Source organism: Pygocentrus nattereri, chromosome 21, assembly GCF_015220715.1.
Source record: "Pygocentrus nattereri isolate fPygNat1 chromosome 21, fPygNat1.pri, whole genome shotgun sequence".
NCBI lineage: Eukaryota > Metazoa > Chordata > Actinopteri > Characiformes > Serrasalmidae > Pygocentrus > Pygocentrus nattereri.
Genome location: NC_051231.1, coordinates 16346327 through 16372900, shown reverse-complemented (window position 1 = coordinate 16372900; position 26574 = coordinate 16346327). Strand labels below are relative to the sequence as shown.

Here is a 26574-nt window from a genome sequence, read left to right as displayed (position 1 = left end):
CCCACCTTCCTCCTCTCCTCTTTGATGGTCTTCAACCTACAGTAGTCCAATTTCCACCGGCACCCTGCTGGTCAACAGCACCGGAGGCGATCCGGTATGGTAATCATATTCGTGATCCGCATGATAGTTTTGGCACAAGTTTTACGCTTCCTGACGCAACCCTCACCATTTATCCGGGCTTATTACCGGAACCAGAAGTACACAAAGTACACCCCTAATGGCTGGTTTAAAGAAATAAAACATTTTAAAAATACAAAAAAAAAAGTAATAATTACTTTTTTTCATCAACCGTTAAATTTCCCACTCGCTGTGTGTTCCACTGTTAATTTCAGTGTTTGGGCATGAAACATTTGGTTGCTGTTACATACAGTATCTCACAAAAGTGAGTACACCCCTCACATTTCTGCTAATATTTATATCTTTTCATTGGACAACATTATGGAAATGAAACCTAACTTAAATTAGTCGGTATACAGCTTGTATAGCAGTAAATTTTTTACTGTCCTCTGAAATTACCTCAACACACAGCCATTAATGTCTGAATAGTTGGCAACACAAATGAGTACACCTCACAGTGAACATGTCTAAATTGTGCCCAATTGTGTCGCTGTCCCTCCCTGGTGTCATGTGACTCATTAAAGTTACGAGTTTCTAGGTGTGAATGGAGAACAGGGCTGTTAAATTTGTGTTTTGGGTACAATTTGCTTATTCTGGCCACTGGATATTCAATATGGCACCTCATGGCAAAGAACTCTCGGAGGATGTGAGAAATAGAATTATTGCTGTCCACAAAAATGGCCCAGGCTATAAGAAGATTGTTAACACCATGAAACTGAGCTATAGCACGATGGCCATGGCCAGTGATTTTCCAGGACAGGTTCCACTCGGAACAGGCCTTGCAAGGGTCGACCAAAGACTCCACATGTTCAGGGTCATATCCAGATGTTGGCTTTAAAAAATAGATGCATGAGTGCTGCCAGCATTGCTGCAGAGGTTGAAAAAGGGGGAGGCCAGCCTGTCAGTGTTCAGACCATACGCCGCACAATGCATGAACTTGATCTGCATGGCCGTCTTCCCAGAAGGAAGCCTCTTCTGAAGCTGATGCACAAGAAAACCCGGAAATAGTTTACTGAAGACAAGCAGTCCAAGAATATGGAATACTGGTACCATGTCCTGTGGTCTGACGAGACCAAGATAAACTTGTTTGGCTCAGATGGTGCCCAGCATGTGTGGCGGCTCCTTGGTGAGGAGTATCAAGACAACTGTCTGTTGCCTACAGTCAAGTATGGTGATGGTAGCATCATGGTCTGGAGCTGCATGAGTGCTGCTGGCACTGGGGAGTTCCGGTTCACTGACGGAAACATGAATTCCATGTACTTTAACATTCTGAAGAAGAGCATGATCCCCTCCTTTTGGAGACTGCGCCGCATGCCAGTTTTCCAACTCGATAACGACCCCAAACACACCTCCAAGATGACAACTGTGTTGCAGAAGGTAAAAGTGATGGACTGGCTAAGTATGTCTCCTGACCTAAATCCAATTGAGCATCTGTGGGGCATCCTCAAGCGGAAGGAGGAGGAGCGCAAGGTTTCTAAGGTCCACCAGCACTGTGATGTCATCATGGAAGATTTGAAGAGGATTCCAGTAGCAACCTGTGCAGCTCTGGTGAATTCCATGCCCAAGAGGGCAGTGCTAGAAAATAATGGTGGTTACACAAAATATTGACACTTGGAGCACAGTTTGGACATATTCAGAGTGTGCATCAATGGTTTGTTGTTTCAGTTATTTTTGTATTTTGTCTTCCTTCACTTCACTATAGCATATTATGACACCTACTTGATATAAATTATCAAAAGAAAAAACAGACAAATGATAGAAGGCTAATTATTTGCATGACATCATTGTTCATGCATCATTGTTCAGCACCCCAACTGGACGCACCTTCCTGTGTCCCCGCTTTCTAGTTATTCTCAGTCCCAAACGAGTGAGTGAGGATGCGCTCAGCTTCCTCACGCTGAATGTTATTGAGCAGGTGTTCATTTGGTTATTTCGCTTTGTGCCGTCTTCAGCTCAAATTCCTTTTAAAGAAACAGGGAAGCTTTATGAAATCTATGTTCTTTATTTCTAGGAATTCTAACTTTAATTATGTATTTTCAATAATATACTCTTAATGCATATTAGAACTTTACTGCCCATTTCCCGTTCAGTCCTGAACTAATATCTTCTATCCTCTATACGCTCTTGGTCTTTATGAATATACTGGCTAATCATTAGAGGAGCAATGACTGCTTTTAAATCTACAGCATTGTTCCACTCAGTGCTTTGCTTTATGTTCCATATCAGTCATGTTGCCGGTTTGAAACAAATCTGCACTTTTAATTTCCCTTAGTTCTTTATTTAGTAGATGCTTTTATGGCACACAGTGGTAGCTATTAGTTTATTTTGGAATGTTCATTGTCCTCCAGGTGTGCCTTTTACTGCTTCAGTTTTTAAATGGTGTAAAAAAAGCTCCATGGTTTTATTTTTTGAGGCTCTGTGGAGAATTATTCAGTGTTTCTTCATGAACAAGAATGTTTTGGGTTATGGGAAATCACCAGTGAATTGCTGTTTTGGGCCTTCCTGGCAGAAGTGATGGTAACCTGGGGAAGAACAGACGGTTTCAAAGTTTCTGAACATCTGTGATAGCCAAAACTCTGAGGGGATTCACCAGGTACTGCAACTACATTAAAGTCAAAAAGCTAATGATGTAAGCGGTAAATAAAAATGAACACCACAGCAGTGGAGAAATGACATTGTGCTGAAATCAGTGGTTAGATAAGCATGTATAGTCAATCTATTCCTTTAAAGCTATGGTGTGCTTGTGGCAAACTGACAGTAAAGATCCAGGTATGGACATGAAACCTGATTTACCTGATTTGCCTGTGGGTGAGTTGCCTGTACTGTACTGTAGCATAGACATCATTATAAGCTGGTAGAACAAACGGTTAAAATTAACCCTCAGAAGTTGTCTTTATTGCCGATTTAATAAAAGCAAAGTCTAATTTGGTGTTAACTATTTCTCAATTGGAATGAGTAGACTTTTGGTCAAAAATGCAAATTCTAAACTTCCAGTCCATTCCACATTTGTGCTTATAAGTAGATCAAATATTTTATTATGATTTGAATTGAATGAAACATTTTTTGTTGCCTCTTGAAAGCTGAACATCTTTTTTACTATATATTTTTCATTTATTGGGAAAAAGAAGTGCAGACACGAACCTTTAAATTTCCCATTTACTTTCCCCTTTATTTCAGCCACTGATCTGACTGAAAGTTAGAGATCTAAATTGTTTGCCATGTTGTAGTATTGAAAAAGCATTGAAATTATGGTACATAATGCAGCACTACCCTTATGGCCCTGGTACACCTGTGTTCTCTAAGGCTTTTTGGGCCAGCAATAGAGGCTGTGAGGAGTTTCTCTCTGTCTCTCAGACGGAGTATGTAATTACCCACGCGTCAGGCCACTCTCGCTAGCCACCCGTGCTGCTAATTGACTGCCAGCCTCGTCTGCCTGCAGAGAGCCGGCTGGCAGTGCTCTGATTGCAGAGGCAGCATGTGCAGCTACAGAGTGGACTGTGAGGAGAGAGAGGATACTCTAAACACACTACTCTCACCCAGCTGTGATGAAAGAAGTCAGTCTGGGAGTTAGTGCTGAGGCTGCGTGTGTGCATGTGTGTGGTCAGAGATGAGCAAAATATACAAGAAAAACAGTGTTGAAAGCAGTCCATAAATTTTAATGGCTTATGCTGATTTCTTAACCATAAATAGCTAAATATCTTGCATATGAAGCTCACACTGTATTGGCTTAATGAGCAATAAGACACTAGCACATTCCTGTACTTTTTATTAGCCAAACTTGCAATATAAGTAAGATTATTTGCTTAAATGATCTGTAGTTGGTCAAAGAGGCATTTTGAGCAAATGCTTTGAGCAGAAATCTGTTGATTCCGATTTCAGCCAGTTTTGATTGTGTATCCTTGCGAATGTATTTTGATTTAGGCTGTCAAGTGCTTAGAATGATTATTGCAATAAATTGCATTCTTTTTTCTGTAGCTAATCACAATTAATCGCTTTGGTCGTATTCACTCTACTATCTCCCACTTAAAAAGGAGTGCAGCAACAAACCCAAATCCAAAAACGTTGGAACAGTAGGTAAAATGTAAACAAAAACAGAAAGCAGTGATGTATAAATCTACTTTGACCTGTAGTTTACAAAAACAGTACAAAGGCAAGGTATGTAATGTTTTACCTTATCAACTGCACTGTTTTCGTGAACATATGCTCATTCTGAAGTTGATGCCTGCAGAATGTTCCAAAAAAAACTTCAAAAAACATTGTAAATTGGTGATGCAGTTTTGCTTGGATTTAAAAGGAGCATCCTAGAAAGGCAGTTTCATGTATGAGGAAGAATGGATTGAAGCTGCTTTGCCAAGAGTGCATCAGCAAAAAATCCAGAGGTTAAAAAACAATGTTTCTTCGTCAGCTCAAAATGCAACAGTTCATACGGTTGCATAGCTGAACACTTTTATAACGGAAGAATTGTGTAAAAAAAAAAAATCAGCTTTCAAAATGGAATCAGTTTGTCTTAAGTCTCCAAACAATTATTAAGTGCTGTCAAAAGTAAAGATGATGTAGTAAACATGCTCTTGCTTTAGCTTTTTGGAAACATTACATTACATTACATTACATTTACATTTAGCAGACGCTTTTATCCAAAGCGACTTACAAATAATGAGGTACATAGAACAAACATAGTCAGGCCTTAAAGGAGGCCAAAGGGTAATAGCGGGGTAGAGAAGGGAAGGCAAGGAGGAGATGAGGTTGGTAGTTGTTAGATTGCAAGAGGCGATTAGAGTTAAGTGCTCCCTGAAGAGCTCTGTCTTCAGGAGTTTCTTAAAAATAGCGAGGGACGCCCCTGCTCTGACAGTGGAAGGTAGCTTGTTCCACCATTGGGGAATCAAGTATACATGCAGGCAATATTTTTGGAATCACTGTACATTAACAAAAACAAAGAAGTTGTTATAACTTAATAATATATATAAGAAAAATATACGTAAAATATTGTCTACCATTTTCAATTTAATACAGGTCAAACAGAATGTACTGATCACTTCTTTCTCTTTTTATTAGCATTTCACATACTGTCCCAACTTTTTTGGAATTGGATTTGTATATGAATGGACAAAATAAGCATCCTCAGAATCTTTTTGTTATTTTCAGTAATTCCATAACATTATTTTCATTTTGTTAATGCAGAGTTCTCATGAACCTGAACATGAAACTCAGGCAAGGTGATGATGAAAAACAGGTGAACACAGTTTCCAGTTTTTATCCGTGACATCCTCTGAGCCCAACAATGGTTGGATGTTCCAACTCCTCTGAGACTGTAGCCTCTCGCACTCATACCATTTTGTTACTTGTTGTTTTGAGGGGAACTGTAGCTTACTCCTTTCCTGTTGCTATTATTAGCTTCTTTTTTGCAAGCTCTGTCGAGCATAGCCTGCAGGATTTCTGATATTAGTGATATTGCTACATCAGTGATGTGTTTTGCACTTCATTTATTTAGTGTGGAGTCTAGTGGAGTGTTATCACATCAAAATGGACTGAACTAAAGAAATGCTTAATTGATCTGCACCAAACAATAACATTGATGACAACACAGTAACCAGTTATTATGTTGTCGCCATTATAACCAAAAATTGTTTTTCAGTTATTATTTGTGTACTTCATTTGAAAAAAGATGCCCTTTATATTGTGTGAACATTTCATGACAAATTATTTTATTAGTTGTAAAGATAACCTATGTAAGATGTGGGGACTTGGAGACCTCTGTGGTGGAAACGTGTAATTGCATGGAACAGGTGGATAAACATTTTGTAGCATTGGTTGTGTCTTGGACCCCCACAAGCGGATGAATCTGATGTTTGCAAGAGCACTGAAAGGACATTGTCATTTCTTCCGGGTGGCACAGTGGTGCAGTGGGCAGTGCTGTCACCTCACAGCGATGAGGGCGTGGGTTCGGTGCCCTGGTTGGGCAACCAGGGTCCTCTCAGTGTGGAGTCTGCATGTTCTCCCCATGTCTGTGTGGGTTTCTTCCAGGTATTCTGGTTTCCGCCCAAAGACATGTTTTCAGGCTAATTGGACATGGTAAATTGCCCCTAGGTCTGAGTGGGCATGTGAGTTTACATGTCTGGCTGTATGTCTGCCCTGAGATGGACTGGTGTATTCTGTCTCCTGCCCAATGGGAAAGGCTCCAGCACGCCCCACGACCCAGAAGGATAAGCAGTTTAGAAAGTGTTTGTATGTGTGTGTGTCATTTCTTCCTCAGTAAAACTGTCTGATCCACTCATACCGGCACAACACCCACTAACACATCACCACCATGTCCATGTCACCACAGTGCTGAGAATGATCCACTGTGACGAATATCTGCTCTGTGGTGGTCCTGTGGAAAGGGGGCTAGCAGAGAAACAGATGGATGACAGTGTGTAATTGTGGAACTACAAAGGTCACCCATCAGTGTATTTATAGCATTATTTAATAAGAAACTAATAGATTCTGGTACAGTAAAATGCGTGTAATGTCATTGACCATACAGTGTGAACAAAGCCATCTCTGCAGATGATTAGGCTCCCCGTAGATGTCCGGGCTAAAGGATTGTACTGGCCGTGTGCTTGTAATCCTGCTTGCTATGTGTACAATCCTGTCTCTGTTTACTCTGAGGGAATCACTTCATTATCTGACTCTGCTGGGGTGATTATGACTCAGGTTGGATTTACACTTTAGGTGGAAAGTGCTTTTAGGGAGCTTTTAGGGAGCTACTGGTCTTTAGAGCTTTGCCATTTTTCTCAGCAGGGAAAAAAAACACCAGCAGCTCCTGAATCACAAAGAAACAAACTGCTTAGATCCATCTTAGATCTCAGCGATATGCTCTGATGATGGAAATACATTGAGTCTGCAGCTTTACACTCAGCTTTGTAAGTGCTTTTTTATAGATTTGAGGGGTTTACAAGATGTTTTGATGATAGATGGTTCTTTAAAAATGAAAATGCTTATGCTCCAGTCTTTACTCGCATTTAGAACTGCAGCTCCATATCCTGCTAAAAATATAATACATAGGGTGATATGGGCCCATTGTTCTACTCTACTCGCATTGATGAAGGATGATTGCAATTTTAAACATTGTGCACAGTAGCAGGTGCATCTTCAACTAGACAAGACAGAGAGAGTAAATGAAGGGGAGAGAGAGAGAGAGAGAGAGGTGGAAGGAGACAAAAACAATCAAGAGAACGAGAGGAAAGGTAAGACAGAAAGACTTGGTGAGAGATCAAAGAGAAAAATGGAGAGGTGAAAGAGAGTATGGGGAGGGGAAGAAAAGGATAGTGAGAGAAATAGAGAAAGAGAAATAGAGAGAAATTAGAACTAGAGAGAAAATTTGCGAGAGAAATGGAGAGGTGAAAGAGAGTATGGGGAAGAGAGAATAAGAGAGAAATGAACAGGTAGAAGAATAGACAGAATTAGAGAAAATGTAAAAGAGAGAGAAAGCGAGAGTGCGAGAGAAATGTACAGAGGTAGAGAAATAGACAAAGAGATAAATAGACTGAACGAAATTAGAACTTGAGAGAAAATGGAGCGAATGAAATGGAGAAGTGAAAGAGAAAGAGTACAGGGAGAAAGGGAAAAAAGAGAAAACAGAAGGGGAGAGTAAGAGAGTGAGAGAAATGGACAAAGATAGAGAAATAGACAAAGAGAAATAGATTGAGAGAGTGAAAAGGACAGTAGAAGAAAGACATGAAGAAATAGAGACAGAGAAATAGAAATTTGACAATAGACAAAGAGAGAAATGGACAGTAAGAGAGAAGGAATTGGACATAGGTAGAGAAATGGAGAGAAATGGACAGTGAGAGAAAGAAAAATAGAGAGAAATAAACTGAGAGAAAAAGAAATAGTGATTGAGAAATAGGGAAAATAGACAAAGAGAGAGAAATAGACTGAGTGTGTGTGAGTGTGTGAGAGAGAGAGAGAGAGAGAGAGAGAGAGAGAGAGAGAGAGAGAGAGAGAGAGAGAGAGACACAGAGAGACCGAGAGAGAGAGAGAGATGTGGCTCCTCTGGGCCACTAGATAACCTTTTCTTCATGCAAAGCCATGCAGCAGAACTCTAGGGAGAACACTTGATAAGGCCGCTTCTATGCATGCGTGCATGTTTGGTTGCTGTATAAGTGAGTAAGTGAGGGTTCTTCTTCTCTCTCCTGCACTGGTGTTAATGTGCTGTTTTTGGATTAGGTGGACCTGGATGCCTCTGGTTGGTGAGCTGCTCTCGGACCAGAGTGCCATATAAATCTAAAAGGCCACACAGTAACATGGAGTACCAGACAAAAATCAGGACACACCTACTGCCAGCCCCTGACACTCTGCCTGCATGTATGCTGTGTCTGATATTTATAACACATGCTAAGATGACCTATCTAACTCTCAGGATTAGATAGATGGATGGATGGATTCAACATTATTGTATTCTTTATAAAGAACAGTCTGTTGTATGGAAATGAAAGGGATAATAATAAATAAATTACTTATTATTTGATCACATTTATCAATTTATCAACATCTATTTAATTTCCCCCTGGGATCAATAAAGGAATCTGAATCTGAATCTGAACTTGCATTCTGATTGGCTGTCCTCACACCGGTGTATACATTTATCTGTCTCTGTGGGAGACCTTTGCTGACTAGTACCAGCAGTAAGCATTGCCTTTTCTTCAGGGTAACAATAATAAAGCCTTTTGGAGCAAGATATATAGTTCTTGAATTTAAAAAATGTGTTTATGTTTTTCATGTTAAGGTATTCAGGCATTTTATTTAAGGCATTAATGAGATATCAGCACATATTGCATTTCCACTTTTCATTTCCCGTGGGTGTTTTTCTTTTAGCTCAGATTTGGAAATGGCCTGCACGTGTATGTCACGCATAAAGAGTGGTTTATGATTGAGTATTTTGCAGTTGCGCTGTTTGGCTGGCCCTTTCTTGTCAAAGTAGGCAGTTCTTGGCCACATTATGTGACCAAAGCTGCCAGACTTTCTTCTGATCGTCGCACTTTTCTTACTGAGATTAGGACGCCCTGACTGAATGTACACTATGAACCATATTTACTAAGATGTAGTTTCAAAACATACCTGTGCAAAGCTTAAAAAAATATTCTTTCTTGAACAACTGTAAAAATACTTAAGTTTCAGTGTGGTAATCTTTTTGCAGAAATGACATATATTATGAAAAGGCATGTTTTCATTAGTGCATAAACACCTGCAACTGAATTGTTGTGGGGTTTTTTAGCTTTGAAGGAGCCGTTCATATCTACACAGGCGCAGATCCTCTTCCAATATGTTTTGCCGCCATGTTTCTATGGTAGCCCAAAATGGAAAACACTGGCTCTAAAAATTCCATTTAAAGATTTTCTTTTTTCTGAACATTTTGCTAACCATTTTGTGTTATGAGACATTTAAGAACCCAAATTTTGACAAATGAATGATCATGCTTATTATTTGGCTCAAGAAAAAGCAAAGTCAAGTCAAAGTTCATTTATATAGCGCTTTTCACAACAGGTGTTGTGACAAAGCAGCTTTACAGAATAATCTGGATCCAAGCCCCAGATGAGCAATCCAATAGCGACAGTGGCAAGGAAAAACTTCCTAAGAACAAGAGGAACCTTGAGAGGAACCAAGAATCTGACTCTGTTCGACACCGGATAGCAAAAAGGAGGGTGAATCCTCGTCATCAACACGGCAAAAACATGAAGAAGCAAAACAAAATTGGCACAGGCAGCAGCAGAAAACCTGAAGGCCACCATAGGTTCTTCTACATGCTTGGAAAGGGAGGGGTGAGGGAGGGGCATTCAGTTGATTGAAGTCTGCAACCTCAGTGCTAAATGCCTCTAAAACTTTTAAACTTTTTGCTCTTTTAAAATTCTCACTCTCACTGTTGTGTGATAAAATGTGTATAGCTATAATGGCAACTGTGACAACAAATATGCATCATCATAAGGAGCTTTTTTCCAGGTCTGTATTGAAAGTGAAAATATGCATATTTTTCTGAAAAAAGCACCATACATCAACATCAACAACCAATCAATATCAAGATGCCTTCTCTCTAAGACATCTGAATGTTTATCAAATGTCTTGGTGTTACTCGTTTTCTCAAATCACTGTCTCATGTCTACCCACCCCCTCATGTAATGTGTGTGTATGCGCTTGAACATTGATTAGTGGAGTCCTCGGGTCCATTGTGGCTCTATATAGCTCTATTTGGTAGATTGCTAATATTTCTGATTGGAGTGAATCTATTGTTTTTACAAATAATAAATAATAAAAACTTTTGCTTGAGTAGGTGTGTGAATACTTTTGACTGGTACTGTATTTCTGATGTATCTCTGATGTGATTTCTTTTTGATTACTGCTGTGTCAGAGAGAGAGAGAGAGGGGGAGAGAGAGAGAGAGAGAGCATAGTAGACAGTTATTTATTGATATTGATATTATGAACCACACAGGTTCTAGTGAAGGCAATTTCCTGTCAGTCTTTCAATCAAAACTAAAAGAAAGTTGAAATTTCAATACTGGGCAGCCAATGAAAACAGCTATCTTTTGCATAAGTTGCCAGGAAAACAAGTACAATATATGCCCTTTAGTGTACCATTTGGGATATAATTTCGGAACTTTTCGAAGAATTTTGCTGTTTACTTTGCCACTTTTTGTAACACCGTAGCTCACAGAAGATTCTAAATGTTCAGGTTCTTGGAAAAAAGGTTTAAAGCTCCATTTGAGGAATGTCAGAGCTCTGGCTTCAGGTATAATGATATAACATGTTTCAAACCCTGTGGTAAGATTGCATCATAACACAGCCAAATACCCAGAAACAACTCTTACGAAACATTTAAGGGTTGACATGTTTTAACAGTTTATTTCTTATTTTTGTAGGCTGGAAAACTTGCCATGGACAGAGGATGGGCTATAAATGTGGGTAAGTTGGGTATATACTGTATATATTTATGGGCGTGTGTTGATATATACATACATACAGACACATAGAAGTGTGTCTGTGTACATAATACATATATACATACATACATACCAAGACCACACGGGAAGCACAACTTCATGTAAAAATTCATCATAACTGAGCACTGAGTAAGTAACAATATGTCACTGCACTGTGGCACTGTTTGTTTATTGGACATGAGCTGCATCTGACAGACCGTATAGTCTACATGAACATGTTTGTGGATGCCAGTGGAAACACAGCCCATGGGCCTCTATCAAAGCCGAGCTTCAATTCAAGTTAATAGCAGATTTAAATATGTGCTATTAGATTAGTGTTTGTTGGATATCAGGCTTTTACAGTGTCATTTCGGTTCCCGTCTGGATGCCATCCTTCACTAGAAATTTATGAGGTTATCGTAAGTGCTTTGTACACATGAAAATGAAAAAGTTTATTAGACTGGAAGCTTTTTTTTGTCCCGCTTGCAAGCTCGACTTCTGTATGTTGTATGCCTGATCTCACAGCAGACACTGTGATGTGCCTGACTGACATCGTCTCGAACCAAAAATAGTCTGCTGTTTATTACGTGTTGTTCAATGATGCAGGAAAGTCATTTGAAAACTAGCATTAATATCACTGATTTAAAAAAACTGTTTTTTCAATTGCTTTGTGGAAAATATTGTGAATTATGGAGTTCTGAGTTCAGTCATTTTCCTTTCAGTTAACTGTTAACGGTACAGTTTTTATTAGTATGTTGTCAACTTTTGTTAGATAATAAAATAGATTCACATTCAAAAGTTTGAAATATTTTCATTAAAATAAAACCCATTTTGTTACAGATAAATGCATAAAACGATGCTAAGTTGCTGGTACTATGTGCCTTCACAGGTTTAAAAGAGTAGGAAACTGAAAATGAAGAAATAAGTGTTAAATTTATCTGGAATGATGCTTAGAACTGTGGATGAATCTCTATAAAATCAAGAATTAAATTATAATAATTGAATAGCGAGAATACCTTCTTTGTTAAAGGCAGTGTTGAAATCTCGAGGCAGAAATTTCTAAATAGATATATATAGTACAGAACATAATATATAGAATATAAAGTACACTAAATTGCTTATCATTTTAGGATTTTCTATTACAGATTCTTTTGGGAAACTTGCTCAAATTTTTGCTTGCTCAAGGGATATGCATGTCAAAGTTCAGCCTCAGACCAATTTCACACTAGATGCAACACACGTCTGATGTGTCCAATCCACGCTGCCTCCAGCTCAGCTCACAAAAAACTCTTTGTGGGAATATGAGCTCTTTATACTTTTCTAATTAAACAATTCTGTAACAAGTTTAAAACTCGACAGCCAGGCCCGGATCATCCCATGGGTTTTATGGCCCAGGGGTCCTAACTGCTAGGAGGCTTCCGCTGGCAATTAGGAGAAAATCCAAACAGCTGTTTTCACTCGCTGTGGGAACTCTTCTAGCAGCAGAGCAAAGAAATGAACTTCATATTTGTCATTGTGTTACAGCTAATCATAATCCAGATGCTCTTGACGTCTTTGCTGAACGCCGCTTTGTCTTCTCCTCTAGCCACTGCTTAGCAACCATTCCACTATCTGCCAAAGCTAAAGCTTTCAGGTTTTAGCAGTGAGCTAGGGTTCCTTTGAATGTACTCTGAATAAGAAGCCTCAGATATTCAAAAGATGTGCCTGGGGGATCTGTAAAAGTGAGATCTTTTACAGATCCACCCAAGTTAAAGAAAAGAGTGGCATCATCCTTTTCAATAGCATAGAACTGTCTACCTCTGTGCATAGTCATTCGAGGTAAGGCATAATGTGAAATGAAAGTGGGAAAAACAAAATCCATACTTGCATAATCAGTGTGCATTACCTTAGAACACATGACAGGTTGGATTTTTCAGTTTACTGTTTGCTTATGATTTTATTTTGTACCTTCCAGTTGTTCCATTTTAATTTGTCATCTTTACTGAGATAAATGTTTTGCTTTTTTGAAGCGTGAACACATTGCACTGGTTGTTGGGTTTGTATAAGCCTGTGTTCTCATTAATGCGTGAGTAATCTTGCTATTGCTTTGTTGTAGTTTGGAAAAAAATGTGCGCTTATGGCTGTGATGGCGAAAACACCACAGAGTGTACGCTGCCATCATGGTGCTGCATAGCCCTCGCGTAACATTGTAAGAAGCGTAATATTGTAGAAAAATTCCTAACCACCTGAAATAGATAATGAAATCCATTTTTAGCTTCTTTTTTTTAATCAGATAAAAACCTTATCATTAATAGTAGCCTCCATTAAGACAGAGCTGGAGCTGCTCGACAACCACTAGGCCAACAAGACCATCACAGATTAGTAAATTGTCATTTTAAATGTAGTTTAAAGAGGGGACCTTCTAGGCCTTCAGTGAATTAAAATTACAGGTCTGTAATTTTTTTGTTTATTTTAGAATAATTTTTTTTAGAATAGAATCATACAGATATTTAAAATGTGCGAGTATTACAGTTAAGTTGTGGATGGAAATGAAAGGGGTAAATTATTGAAATTGATTATTGAAAGGGGTAAATTATTGAAACACCTAGTGGGAAAACTTGCCAGTCAGGGATTACTTTTCTCTTTGTTATCTAAGTAGATATAGCTAAGCAAGCTTTCCTATTGGTTAGACTTCAAGAGCTGAAGAGATGGGCTAACATGTTAGATTAACTACCAGAATAATTGCGACGTGATAGAGAAATCAACCAGTCACGTTTTGATGTTCAATAGGTGGGACCGATTTCATGAGAAAAAAGGCCTTCTGGAATCCCCAGATATGTCACTGACTGAACACGAGTGCAGCCTTATCAGCATCTCGATGCTAGCAGAAGTTTGCCTCATTTTTCTCCTCTTTTTCTAAGACTTTTGATTGAGTTTTGACAGTTATTGTCTCTAGTTTTAATAGTCATGGTTCTTCACTGGTCTTAAAAGCAACAATAAAGCTTATTCACACATACTGCTTCAGAGCGTCATTGGTTACAGTGGGTTTACATGCACTTAATAATCCGATGACAGCAGAAAATCAGATTTTCTCTGTGATCTGATGAACATGTTTACATGCACTTAATCAGATAATGGAGAAACACAGGGTCTACATGAGTCAGGCAGTAATCGGATTTGCAACCAGCCAGTAAACTCAGAGAAGAAGACGTAAACATAATGTAAAACTCAAACTTCATGCCGCGGCAGCGCTGCATGCTTAGTTTGAGTACTGCTGTTTTCACACATGCGGAAACTGAGGAATCTGAAAGAAATCTGATTGAGAGTCTACATGCACTGAGAAATCTGATCACTGAGCTACAACCCCAATTCCAATGAAGTTGGGACGTTGTGTAAAACATAAATAAAAACAGAATACGATGATTTGCTAATCCTTTTCAACCTATATTCAATTGAATACACTACAAAGACCAGATATTTAATGTTCAAATGGATAAACTTTATTGTTTTTTGCAAATATTATTCATTTTGAATTTGATGCCTGCAACACGTTCCAAAGAAGTTGGGACAGGGGCGTGTTTACCACTGTGTTACATCACCTTTCCTTTTAACAACACTCAATAAGCATTTGGGAACTGAGGACACTAAAGCTTTGAAGGTGGAATTCTTTCCCATTCTTGCTTGATGTACAACTTTAGTTACTCAACAGTCCGGGGTCTCTGTTGTCATATTTTGCACTTCATAATGCTCCACACATTTTCAATGGGAGACAGGTCTGGACTGCAGGCAGGCCAGTCTAGTACCCGGACTCTTTTACTACGAAGCCAAAACAATTTGAAAAAACTATTTGAAATGTGGACTCGTCAGACCACAGGACACTTTTCCACTTTGCGTCAGTCCATCTCAGATGAGCTCGGGCCCAGAGAAGCCGGCGGCGTTTCTGGGTGTTGTTGATATATGGCTTTCACTTTGCATGGCAGAGTTTTAACTTGCACTTGTAGATGGAGCGATGAACTGTGATCACTGACAGTGGTTTTCTGAAGTGTTCCTGAGCCCATGTGGTAATATCCGTTACAGAATGATGTTGGTTTTTAATGCAGTGAGGGATCGATGGTCACGGGCATTCAATGTTGGTTTTCTGCCTTGCCGCTTACTTGCAAAGATTTCTCCAGATTCTCTGAATCTTTTGATGATATTATGGACTGTAGATGATGAAATCCCTAAATTCCTTGAAATTGCACATTGAGAAACGTTGTTCTTAAACTATTGGACTATTTGCTCACACAGTTGTTCACAGAGTGGTGAACCTCGCCCCATCCTTGCTTGTGAACGACTGAGCCTTTCAGGGATGCTCCCTTTATACCCAGTCATGACACTCACCTGTTTCCAATTAACCTGCTCAACTGTGGAATGTTCCAAACAGGTGTTTTTTTGAGCATTCCTCAACTTTCCCAGTCTTTTGTTGCCCCTGTCCCAACTTCTTTGGAACGTGTTGCAGGCATCAAATTCAAAATGAGTGAATATTTCCAAAAAATAATAAAGTTTATCCGTTTAAACATTAAATATCTTGTCTTTGTAGTGTATTCAATTGAATATAGGTTGAAAAGGATTTGCAAATCATCATATTCTGTTTTTATATATCTGTTTTTATTATATACACAACGTCCCAACTTCATTGGAATTGGGGTTGTAAAATCCAGCTCTCTTTATCAGATTTCTTAATGACTTGCTGTAGTAAAATGGAAATGGACACTCACTACTTGTGTTCTGCCACTGTTGTCTCTCCCCAGCGGCTTGATATGTGTTACCCATTGCTAATCCACACTCGTCCTCATTTCTAACTGCTGAGAGTGAAACGCTGTATCATAATAGCTGGCTCAGCCACTTCCTCACATTATGGATCCGATGGAGCTGCTGCATCTGCATTGATAAACATTATTTTAAATAGTCAATAGAAGAACGTTCATTTTCATGCTTCGGGTGTCCATAGATTTCCTTTCTTGTCTCCTTGCAGGACGTCGAGTGGTAATTGAAAGGCGTGAATGGCTGAGCGGGGTTGCGCAGACAAGCAATAAATACTAATGAAAACTCAGCCCATTGCCACAGAGGAGACAGTGGTGCACATGGCCAAATAATGAGACTAAATATGGCAGGTCAGGAAAGGACATATTGGATCCGTTCCCTGAATAGATAAATATGCAGCCAATTAAAAAAGGGAGCCTCTCAGTCACTTGGACTCTGAAACATTTGGCTATTGAATACTCACCCAGGTGCTATGTGTAGGCTTTGTTGCTATTTTGGAAAACAGATTTTGCTTACTATACACTTTATATTCATATCAAAGCCTGGTACCTCAATTATTTATTTACATTTTTACACCATTTAAAAATGTCCACAATACCAAAAGAAATATTCCAACATTTCTTAGAATATCTTGTGCTAAAGTTGAAAAATTTGTTTTTCTCTTACAGGCTTTCCATTTCGCCGATGCATGGTTTTGTTACAACATTGATTCTGTGAATGACTCCTTTTGCCTTTCATAACCCTAAATCGTATAGCAACCCATATTTAGCTGTCCTCCTCCACACCTATTCCTTTGGCTGTTGTGTTATAAACTGTGTTCCAATGTTTAGGCTGCTTTTCTTGGCTACGTCATAGAAGGCCATTCCAAAGTGAAGGACCCTTAGTAAGCCTAGAAATGCAGCCTACATTCTAAGTGATTTTGAGGAAGCACCAGATGTAGCCTTCCAGGTCTTCAGTTACCTACAGTTCTCTGTGCATGAATGAAGCAAAGGAAAAAAGGGAACAGCACCAAGAAAATGGTGGAAAAACAGTGCAAGTAGAGAGTTGAAGTAGAGTTTGTTTTAAAATGTAAGTTCTTCATGTACCTCATTCCCTCTTTGTTACCATATAAAGTGTAAAGTGATTAATTAAAGCATTCATCCATGTATTGTATTTCCATAAACAAATGAAAAAGCAACAAACACAGTACAATGGGCTCCATTTTCCCTCACCATTTCCCTCACAAGTGTTGTCTTGCAATTGCAGGAGGCAGGACCTTTCTGGTAACATCCCCACACAGCCTCCTTATGACTGTTCTATTTGTGTGACCAATAGGCTACTAAAGAAGTATCTTCATAGGACAGTCCTACCGAGGACCTACCGGACCTCAGCTGCAGCCAAGGCTTTGGAATGCAGTTATAGTCTGTTCTGAAGTAGTTTGTGAATTGTACCTAGCTTACCTCATCAGAGTTAACAAGGATAGCTTAGCCAGCACATAGCACCGCAACTACATTACGTTCATGGTTGAATTGAACAATGAAAAATATAGCCTTAGTTACATCTACTGTAAACATGCCGACATGTATCTTGAAGGTGGAAGAATATTTTGAATACTACAGCTGCTTTTGGGGCGGATACTTGGGGGTGGTCTGTTTGGATTGTTATTTTTCCTTTGCCAACTGGCTAATCATTGTGTGACATATTTGTATAATGCATGCTGGGTATTCTGAGTTCTGATTACTGTCAGACCAACGAGGCTGAGGGATGGTGGTTGGTTAGTGTAGTGGTTAACACGTTTGCCTTCTACGCTGTAGACTGGGGTTCAATCCCCCAGCAGGGCAAGTACCCTACACTATACCAGTAAGGGTCCTTGGGCAAGACTCCTAACACCACCTTTGCCTTCCTGTGTAAAATGACCTAATTGTAAGTCGCTCTGGATAAGAGCGTCAGCAAAATGCCGTAAATGTAAATGTCAGCAAAATGCCGTAAATGGAAGACTGCACTACATTATACTAAACATGACAAACGACATATTATACTGGTAGGTTACTGGTAGCTAACATTAGCATTATTTCTCAACAATTCATGAGGATCATGCAGCCATGAGAGTTTCTCACTGCTATTGTAGTGGGCAAAAGTATGTTTTTGGTCAGAATTTCCATATTATAGTGGACTATAATGTATGTTAATACTTTATTATTACATCGAATTATGGCATCTGTTTCATTGTACTGTTTGTAATGGGGACTCATCTGTGGCTGTGAATAGCTATTAACACTTACTTAACACTGTCTTTCTGTCTCAGGAGGGGGTTTCCACCATTGCTCCAGCGACAAGGGAGGGGGTTTCTGTGCATATGCCGACATCACGCTGGCTATCAAGGTAAACCGCAACATGGCTAAAGCAGAAATCCTGAATCTTTACATTTCCATGCATTTATTTACTTTGGGGTGGGAAATATGACGATGAAGTTATAAACTGCCTTAACCGTATAGAACAAGTAGTTTATGGGCCATTATCTTATTTTCTTTCTATTTCTGTTCTGCTTTTACTAATTGTTTGAATTTCTACATGTTCCCTATTTAATAAGGTGTTCCTGTAAAGGCAGACTAAGAAAAAATAAATTGACTTTCAAAGCCTATTTAAGGACTTTAAAAATACCAAATGTAACCATCACTACATCTATTGTAAACATGCCTACTGGCATCTGTGGTACTGTTGTACCACGGTAGTCCTTAGAGTTAGGTTTTCCAGTTTAAAGATGATGAAAATCCCCTTCTGATGCTGTTTCTAAAAGTTGGAACATTTCATGATCATTGTGAGTGGGATTCTCAATAGTATTTTTGTGTTTGCATAGTGCATGCTGGATATTGTATTGAGAAAACACTGGTGGGGAGAAAAGGATAATAAATTGTGAATTGTGTTGCCTAGGGATGCACTGCTGCACCACACAGTTTTACATAACATGACAACATATTACAGTTTTAGAGTGTCTTAATGTATTTTTGTCATATTGCCCGCCCAATTACATTGAACCTCATAGCCATCCTTTAGAAACCAAGTAAATTAATGTGTTAAGATGGGAAGTTGTGTATCTTGCTTCTTCCAAAGGGTCCGATTTCTTAGACATTAATTGTGTTGGCTGTCATCTCTGATTGTTAGCATGTTACTGTACCCCCCACTTCTCATTTATTTAACGTCAAACTGCAGAGTCCCAATCCCCTCCTCATTTGTTTCTCTCTGCAGTTCTTGTTCGAGAGAGTGGACGGAGTCTCCAGGGCGACTATCATTGATCTGGATGCTCATCAGGTGAGCAGCGGTCATTTTCCAAACCCGCACTGTCAGTCAGTGCCACTGCAGAGGAGCCGGAACTGTGGACAAGATAATGCCTCCAGTTTAGCACTGTAATCAATCAGGCCTCTCACTGCCCGTGCAGCATCTTATTACATTCTACACTGTGCTCACTGTTTAACATCCTCTCTTTATACCTCATTTGAGGGTGGTTATTATTTTTAATGGTGATGTTTAATCAAGTTTTCAGTGTGTCGTTATAATAATTGCGGGTTAATTATTGTGTAATTATGATGATGATGATGAGGCAAGATTCCTTGCTGTATATTAAATCATAGAAAAAAAGGAGTTACACAAAACAATTTAACAGTTGTGTTCTTAAAGTCTTTCCTGACAGTTGAATTCAATTGGATAAGACATAAATGAGTAGAGACACAGTTACATTTGTTACATTTGGTCAAATCTGATCATAAAAATGAGTGCAGGACAATTTCACAGGCTGTTTTGTTAAACACAACTTTCATTTTTGGTGCATCAGGACGATCATTTGGAAGAAGTGCATTTAAGTTAGAGCGTAATAGTTTAACAGCCTAAAGGAACTGCTTTATTTGCAGTTAACCAACTAAAACTATTGTCAGTATCTATAATACCAATAATAGGAATAGAAATAATAATAATACTAGTACCAGTATATATTTTGATATGTATTATGGCAAATTTTTTCGTGGTGTGAAAAAAGACTTTTGATGCAAAAATATTGCGTTTGAATATTTTGTATTTTCATATAGTTTTCCTGCCTCATGTCCGGTGTGTAACGGCCTTCAGACCGAATTCACACTACGTGCAAAACACATCTGATAGGAGAGCAAGTTTGTAACAAGTTTAAAACTTGACAGACGGGCCTGGATCGTCCCATGGGTTTCAAGTGCACATGCCCAGGGGCTTGAGCCACTAATATAAATCATTTTTGCACATGGCAACAGTACATAAGTGGATGCTTTTATTTCACATGCACATTGGTACAAACAGACTGGCGACCTGTCCAGGGTGTATCCTGCCTTCCGCCCGAGGACTGCTGGGATAGGCTCCAGCACCGCCCCCGCGACCCTGACGGAGAAGCGGCTTAGAAAATAGATAGATAGATAGATTGGTACAAACAAATGCTGAAACTATTACACGTTATTTAAGGAAATAATACACTGTGCTTTTGGTTTACACTACTAACACTGCCCAAAAATACAAAATTCAAAGTGCTACCGCAGAAGCATCTCATAAGCACATATTATAGAGGATTTAAGTATGTTTTAAATTCTGTAATAATTTTAAACTGCAGGCTTCTTCAGCAGCACTCCTGAAACCAGTTTTAAACTACAGGCTTTAACACACTTCAGCAGCACTCCTGAAACCAGTCGAAATTGGGACTACATCAACCTGGATTAGTATTCCAGAGAAATATAACTTATTTGTGTAGACTTTTTATGTTTTACACCTCAGACTTTAACCTTCTTAAAGCCAGATTGAAACTGGAGTAACAAGATCTGAATGGCACATCTAATCTGCTTCTTCAGTTTTTTTTTTAAATTATCATCCTCACAATAAATAATGCACACATCTTATTAAACCATTAGAGCTTTATAAACATGCTTTGCCATTCGCAAATAAACAGCATTTGAGCATAGCTCATAAGCTCTTTGAAAAAGACAAACTTTCTCTACATAGCTATCACTATGGCCCAGCCTAGCTATTTAATTTAACCACCAGGGGGCAGTCTGCCCTTTCCACATGCAAAACTATCTACAGGATTTTATTCACTTTAAATAAACATTTTGGATGAATATTTTACTCTAATTCGAGTTCTAATTTGAGTCAAACATCACTAGTATAATATAAAAATACTTTTTGTTGATTTGTTTATATCATATATTTTATATTATATATGTTTGTCATATTATGTGAAATGAGTGAAATAATCAGTCACATTTGTTTGTATGATTAATAGCATTTGTTCTAGTTTGACTCCAAAGCATTGCCTTTGTTAACATCTTTATACTTCATCATAATGTATTTAAGCATAAACCTAAGCATAAAAACGTGAATGCAGGATGAAAATGTAGTTTCCAGTTTTCATCACCAACCTCCAGGGATAGCAACAGTGGCTGCATGTTCCAAAGCACAACTACTGTTTTTTTTTTTGATAAATTTAACAATAAAAAATAAAGCATAAAATGTGGCTTATGCAAAAGTTATATTTGAGGCTTTGGGTTTTCCTAAGATGTTAAGCTCAGCTAATACATAGGAAATTTGGACTAAAATGGGCAAAAAAATGTAAAATGTATGTTCATTATCTGTAGAGGTTCAACAAAACATGTAATCTGACTGGGGGTATTCAAATTTTTACATGCGACTGTATATACAGCACCCTCCGCAATTATTGGCAGCCCTCGTTAAGATGTGATCTTAGCCTTCTAATATATATATATATATATATATATATATATATATATATATATATATTTTTTTTTTTTTGTAATATAGGACAACAATGCAAAAAAGAAAAATCCAACCTTTAATTCAAGTGCATTTATTCAGTGGCGATAAAATCCTTAATAAAATAATTGTTTTACATGAAATCATCTGTGCCACAATTATTGGCACCCCTGATGTTACTTACTATACTTTGTACAACCCTCTTTTACCAACAAGACAGCACTTAATCTTCTCCTGTAACATTTCACAAGATGGGAGAATACAGAGAGAGGGATCTTTGACCATTCCTCGTTGCACACTCTCTCGAAATCATCCAGAGTCCTGAGTCCTCTCCTATGCACTCTCCTCTTCAGCTCACTCCACAGGTTTTCAATTAGGTTGAGGTCTGGGGACTGTGATGGCCATGGGAGGAGCTTGATTTTGTGTCAGGTGAACCATTTTTGTGTAGATTTGGCCACATGTTTAGGGTCATTATCTTGCTGAAAGACCCAGGGATGACCCTTCTTCAGCTTTCGGGCAGAGGCCACCAGATTTTGATTTAAAATGTCCTGGTATTTCAAAGAGTTCATGAAGCCATTGCACCCTAACAAGGTTCCTGGAGCCTTTGGAAGAGAAAAGGCCCACAGCATCACCGGTGCTCCCCTATATACTTCACAGTGGGCATGAGGTTCTTTTCCGCATACTCATCTTTTGTGTTACGCCAGACCCTTTGTTTTGTTACGCCAGACGTTTGTTGCCAAAAAGCTCTTTCTTGGTCTCATCTGAGCACACGGTCCCAGTTGAAGTCCCAGTACCACTTAGCAAACTCCAGACGTTTATGTTTATGCTTGTAAGTGAGAAAAGCTTCCCAAAAAGCTTGTTGGCATGTAGATAGCACTTGATGGTTGTTATGGAGACTTTGTGACCCCAAGATACTCTTTGATGCAGTTCTCTAGCAGTGGGCTTTGGAGAACTTTTTACTTCTCTTACCATCCTCCTCACTCTGTGTGGTGGCAAGATAAACCAGGCTTGTTTGCCACTGTTCCAGTTGTTTTAAACTTCTTGATGATTCCTCTGACTATAGATATGGGCAGGCGTAGGCGAGTGGCTATTTTCTTGTAGCCGTTGCCTGACTTATGAAGGTCGACACGCAGCTGCCTTACTTTAATGGTGTGTTCTCTTGGCTTTCCCATGTTGAAGAGTGGATAAGAGAAATAGGCCTCTGTGTCACATCATATTTATACCCCAGGAAAACAGGACATGATGAATTACTAATTAAAGGTTCCTATATACTCTGATCAACTTACTAACTACAGTTGAAATGACAGAAATGCTTCAATTACATTTGTTTTCTAGGAATTGTTGGGGGTGCCAATAATTGTGGAACAGGGGATTTTATGAAAAATTATGATTTCTTAGTCAATTTTTTTCTTATTTTAAATTGACTTGAGTTAAAGGTTACATTTTTTGACAATTTTCAGTGTGAGATTATGCTTCTGAAATAAAAATGTAATTTATTTTACGGCTTTTAACACACCTAAATGAGGGGTGCCAATAATCATGGAGGGTGCTGTATATATATATACACTGCTCAAAAAAATAAAGGGAACACTTAAACAACACAATATAACTCCAAGTAAATCAAACTTCTGTGAAATCCAACTGTCCACTTAGGAAGCAAAACTGATTGACAATCAATTTCACAGCTGTTGTGCCACTGGAATAGACAACAGGTGGAAATCATTGGCAATTAGCAAGACACACTCAATAAATGAGTGGTTCTGCAGGTGGGGACCACAGACCACTTCTCAGTACCTTTCTGCTTTCTGGCTGATGTTTTGGTCACTTTTTGAATGTTGGTGGTGCTTTTACACTCGTGGTAGCATGAGAGACTCTACAACCCACACAAGTGGCTCACGTAGTGCAGCTCATCCAGGATGGCACATCAATGCGAGCTGTGGCAAGAAGGTTTGCTGTGTCTGTCACCGTAGTGTCCAGAGGCTGGAGGAGCTACCAGGAGACAGGCCAGTACACCAGGAGACGTGGAGGAGGCCGTAGGAGGGCAACAACCCAGCAGCAGGACCACTACCTCTGCCTTTGTGCAAGGAGGAACAGGAGGAGCACTGCCAGAGCCCTGCAGACCTCCAGCAGGCCACAAATGTGCATGTGTCTGCACAAACGGTTAGAAACCGACTCCATGAGGATGGTATGAGGGCCCGATGTCCACAGATGGGGGTTGTGCTCACAGCCCAACACTGTGCAGGACGCTTGGCATTTGCCAGAGAACACCAGAATTGGCAAATTCGCCACTGGCGCCCTGTGCTCTTGACAGATGAAAGCAGGTTCACACTGAGCACATGTGACAGACGTGACAGAGTCTGGAGACGCCGTGGAGAGCGATCTGCTGCCTGCAACATCCTTCAGCATGACTGGTTTGGCAGTGGGTCAGTAATGGTGTGGGGTGGCATTTCTTTGGAGGGCCGCACAGCCCTCCATGTGCTCGCCAGAGGTAGCCTGACTGCCATTAGGTACCGAGATGAGATCCTCAGACCCCTTGTGAGACTATATGCTGGTGCGGTTGGCCCTGGGTTCCTCCTAATGCACGACAATGCTAGACCTCATGTGGCTGGAGTGTGTCAGAAGTTCCTGCAAGATGAAGGCATTGAAGCTATGGACTGGCCCGCCCGTTCCCCAGACCTGAATCCGATTGAGCACATCTGGGACATCATGTCTCGCTCCATCCACCAGTTGGCGGATGCTTTAGTCCAGGTCTGGGAGAAGATCCCTCAGGAGACCATCCGCCACCTCATCAGGAGCATGCCCAGGCGTTGTAGGGAGGTCATACAGGCACGTGGAGGCCACACACAATACTGAGCCTCATTTTGACTTGTTTTAAGGACATTACATAAAGTTGGATCAGCCTGTCGTGTGTTTTTCCACTTTAATTTTGTGTGACTCCAAATCCAGGCCTCCATTGGTTAATAAATTTGATTTCCATTGATGATTTTTGTGTGATTTTGTTGTCAGCACATTCAACTTTGTACAGAACAAAATATTCAATGAGAATATTTCATTCATTCAGATCTAGGATGTGTTATTTGAGTGTTGCTTTTATTTTTTTGAGCAGTGTATATATATATGTATGTATACATATATATATATATATATATATATATATAGAGCTTCATCCCTTGTGATTGTAGCCTCTTGTTCTCAGACCAATGTACATATCATGTCTTGTTTTGAGGAGGCTGTAGCTTTCCACTTTCCTATTGCATTCATTAGTTTGCATCTATTAGCTTTCCTGTGTGCACTGTTAGTGTAATCAGTTGAAGGTGACTCCCCAGATCTAATATTGCTAATATTCATGTCATCAGAGGTGCGTTTTTCTTGTAAATAATATTTAAATCTTGGCATATATCAGATAAACAAATTTACAGCATGACAGTATCTGGAATTAACTGCCAATTACCATATTATAAAGATAAAAAATGAACATTTTTATATTGTTATTACAGTTATACATCAAGGACAATTTGAAGCTGCTGGCTAATTCCTAACATACAGTAACATCATCTGCCCATCTATCTGTGTTCCGTTTCTATTTCATCAATGTTTCATGAACAGGGATTGTGTGTGTGCGTGCGTGCGTGCATGCAATCTGCAATTCCTGCTGACTCACACAAAGCTGAGAATGAAAATCTTTGTAGGTATCATCTCGCAAATGTCTCTTACAGAAACAGACATTTATTTCAGAGTCATTCATATCGGTTAGTAATAGAACATGACAGTCTGCGCACTTTCCCTGCTGGACTTTAATGTCGTACAGGTTGTCCTTCCAAACTGGACTGGAACAGCAGATTGATTTCACTCGTCTGTTATTACATTATCCTTCAAAAACAGTCCCCACCTCACTGCCTCCAGTGCTGCTGTTCATTTATAGTCCAGCGTATCACCTGAAGTCACCGAGCAGTGATTAAGCCCTTATGAGACTCACCTGAGGGGCTTTAAAGCTTTACACTGGAGTCCAGGACAAGTGAAGGTGAGCAGAGAGAGAGAGAGAGAGAGAGAGAGAGAGAGAGAAAGAGAGAGAGATGAAAGAAGAGAACTTCTTTTCTAAAGTTCAGGACGAATAAAAGGACGAAGAGAAAGGGGAGATGAGAAGAAAGGGGAGAGAGAGAGAGAGACAGAAAGAGATAATGGGTGGAGAGAGGGAGAGAGCAAAAATAAAGGGGGGGGTTGATGGAGAGGTAGATGGTGAGAGAGAGAGAGCTGGAAAGAAGCGGTGTAGAAAAGAGAAAGATAAAGAATGAGAACACTTTAATTTCCAAAGTTCAGGATGAATTAAGGTGAAGAGAGCGGGAAGAAAGGGGAGATGAGAGAGAGAGAGAGACAGGCAGACAGACAGAAAGATGAAAGAACAATGTTTCTGTTTCAAAGTTTAGGACCAATAAAGCTGAGCAAGGGGATTGAGAAAGACACAGATGGGTGGGGAAAGGGGACAGAGAGAAAGTGATGGAGGAAAAAGGAGAGAAAGAGATATAGAGGAAGAAAGAAGATAGGAAGAGAAATGGGGAGAAAGGTGAGAGAGATGCAGAGTGGAATGATGGGGATAAAGGGATTGAGAGAGAAGTATCGAGAGAAAAAAGACAGACATACAGGAGAAAGAGACAAAGATAGAGCAGGAGAGAGAGAGAAACAGAGATGAAAGGCAAGACCTCTGTCAGTGTTCCACAGTCACTGTATGTGGCACCGAGGGAAACAGACGGCTCTTAAACAGGCAATCAGCAACAATCACACACACACACACACACACCAGGGCAAACATTTCATCTCTGCTGAGCGTGGCACAGCGTCATGCTGTCTATCAATGAAAACTTACAGCACCTGTTAGAATTTTGAACACATCTAATCAACAGAGATGGCAAAGTCAAAACTAGAAAATTAATATTGTAAATAAAGTGATTACTGTAAACACTAATAGTGTAC

General features: G+C 39.5%; 1 protein-coding gene across 2 annotated transcripts in view; it reads left to right on the top strand.

Moving 5' to 3' along the window:
* hdac11 (histone deacetylase 11) overlaps positions 1 to 26574 on the top strand; it is an 80391-nt gene that overhangs the window by 14839 nt on the left and 38978 nt on the right. For both annotated transcript variants that reach the window (XM_017692826.2, XM_017692827.2), the window contains 3 exons: positions 11008 to 11050; positions 18134 to 18210; positions 19075 to 19137. In XM_017692826.2, coding sequence (XP_017548315.1) covers positions 11008 to 11050; positions 18134 to 18210; positions 19075 to 19137 — 183 coding nt within the window. The remainder of the gene's footprint in view (positions 1 to 11007; positions 11051 to 18133; positions 18211 to 19074; positions 19138 to 26574) is intronic.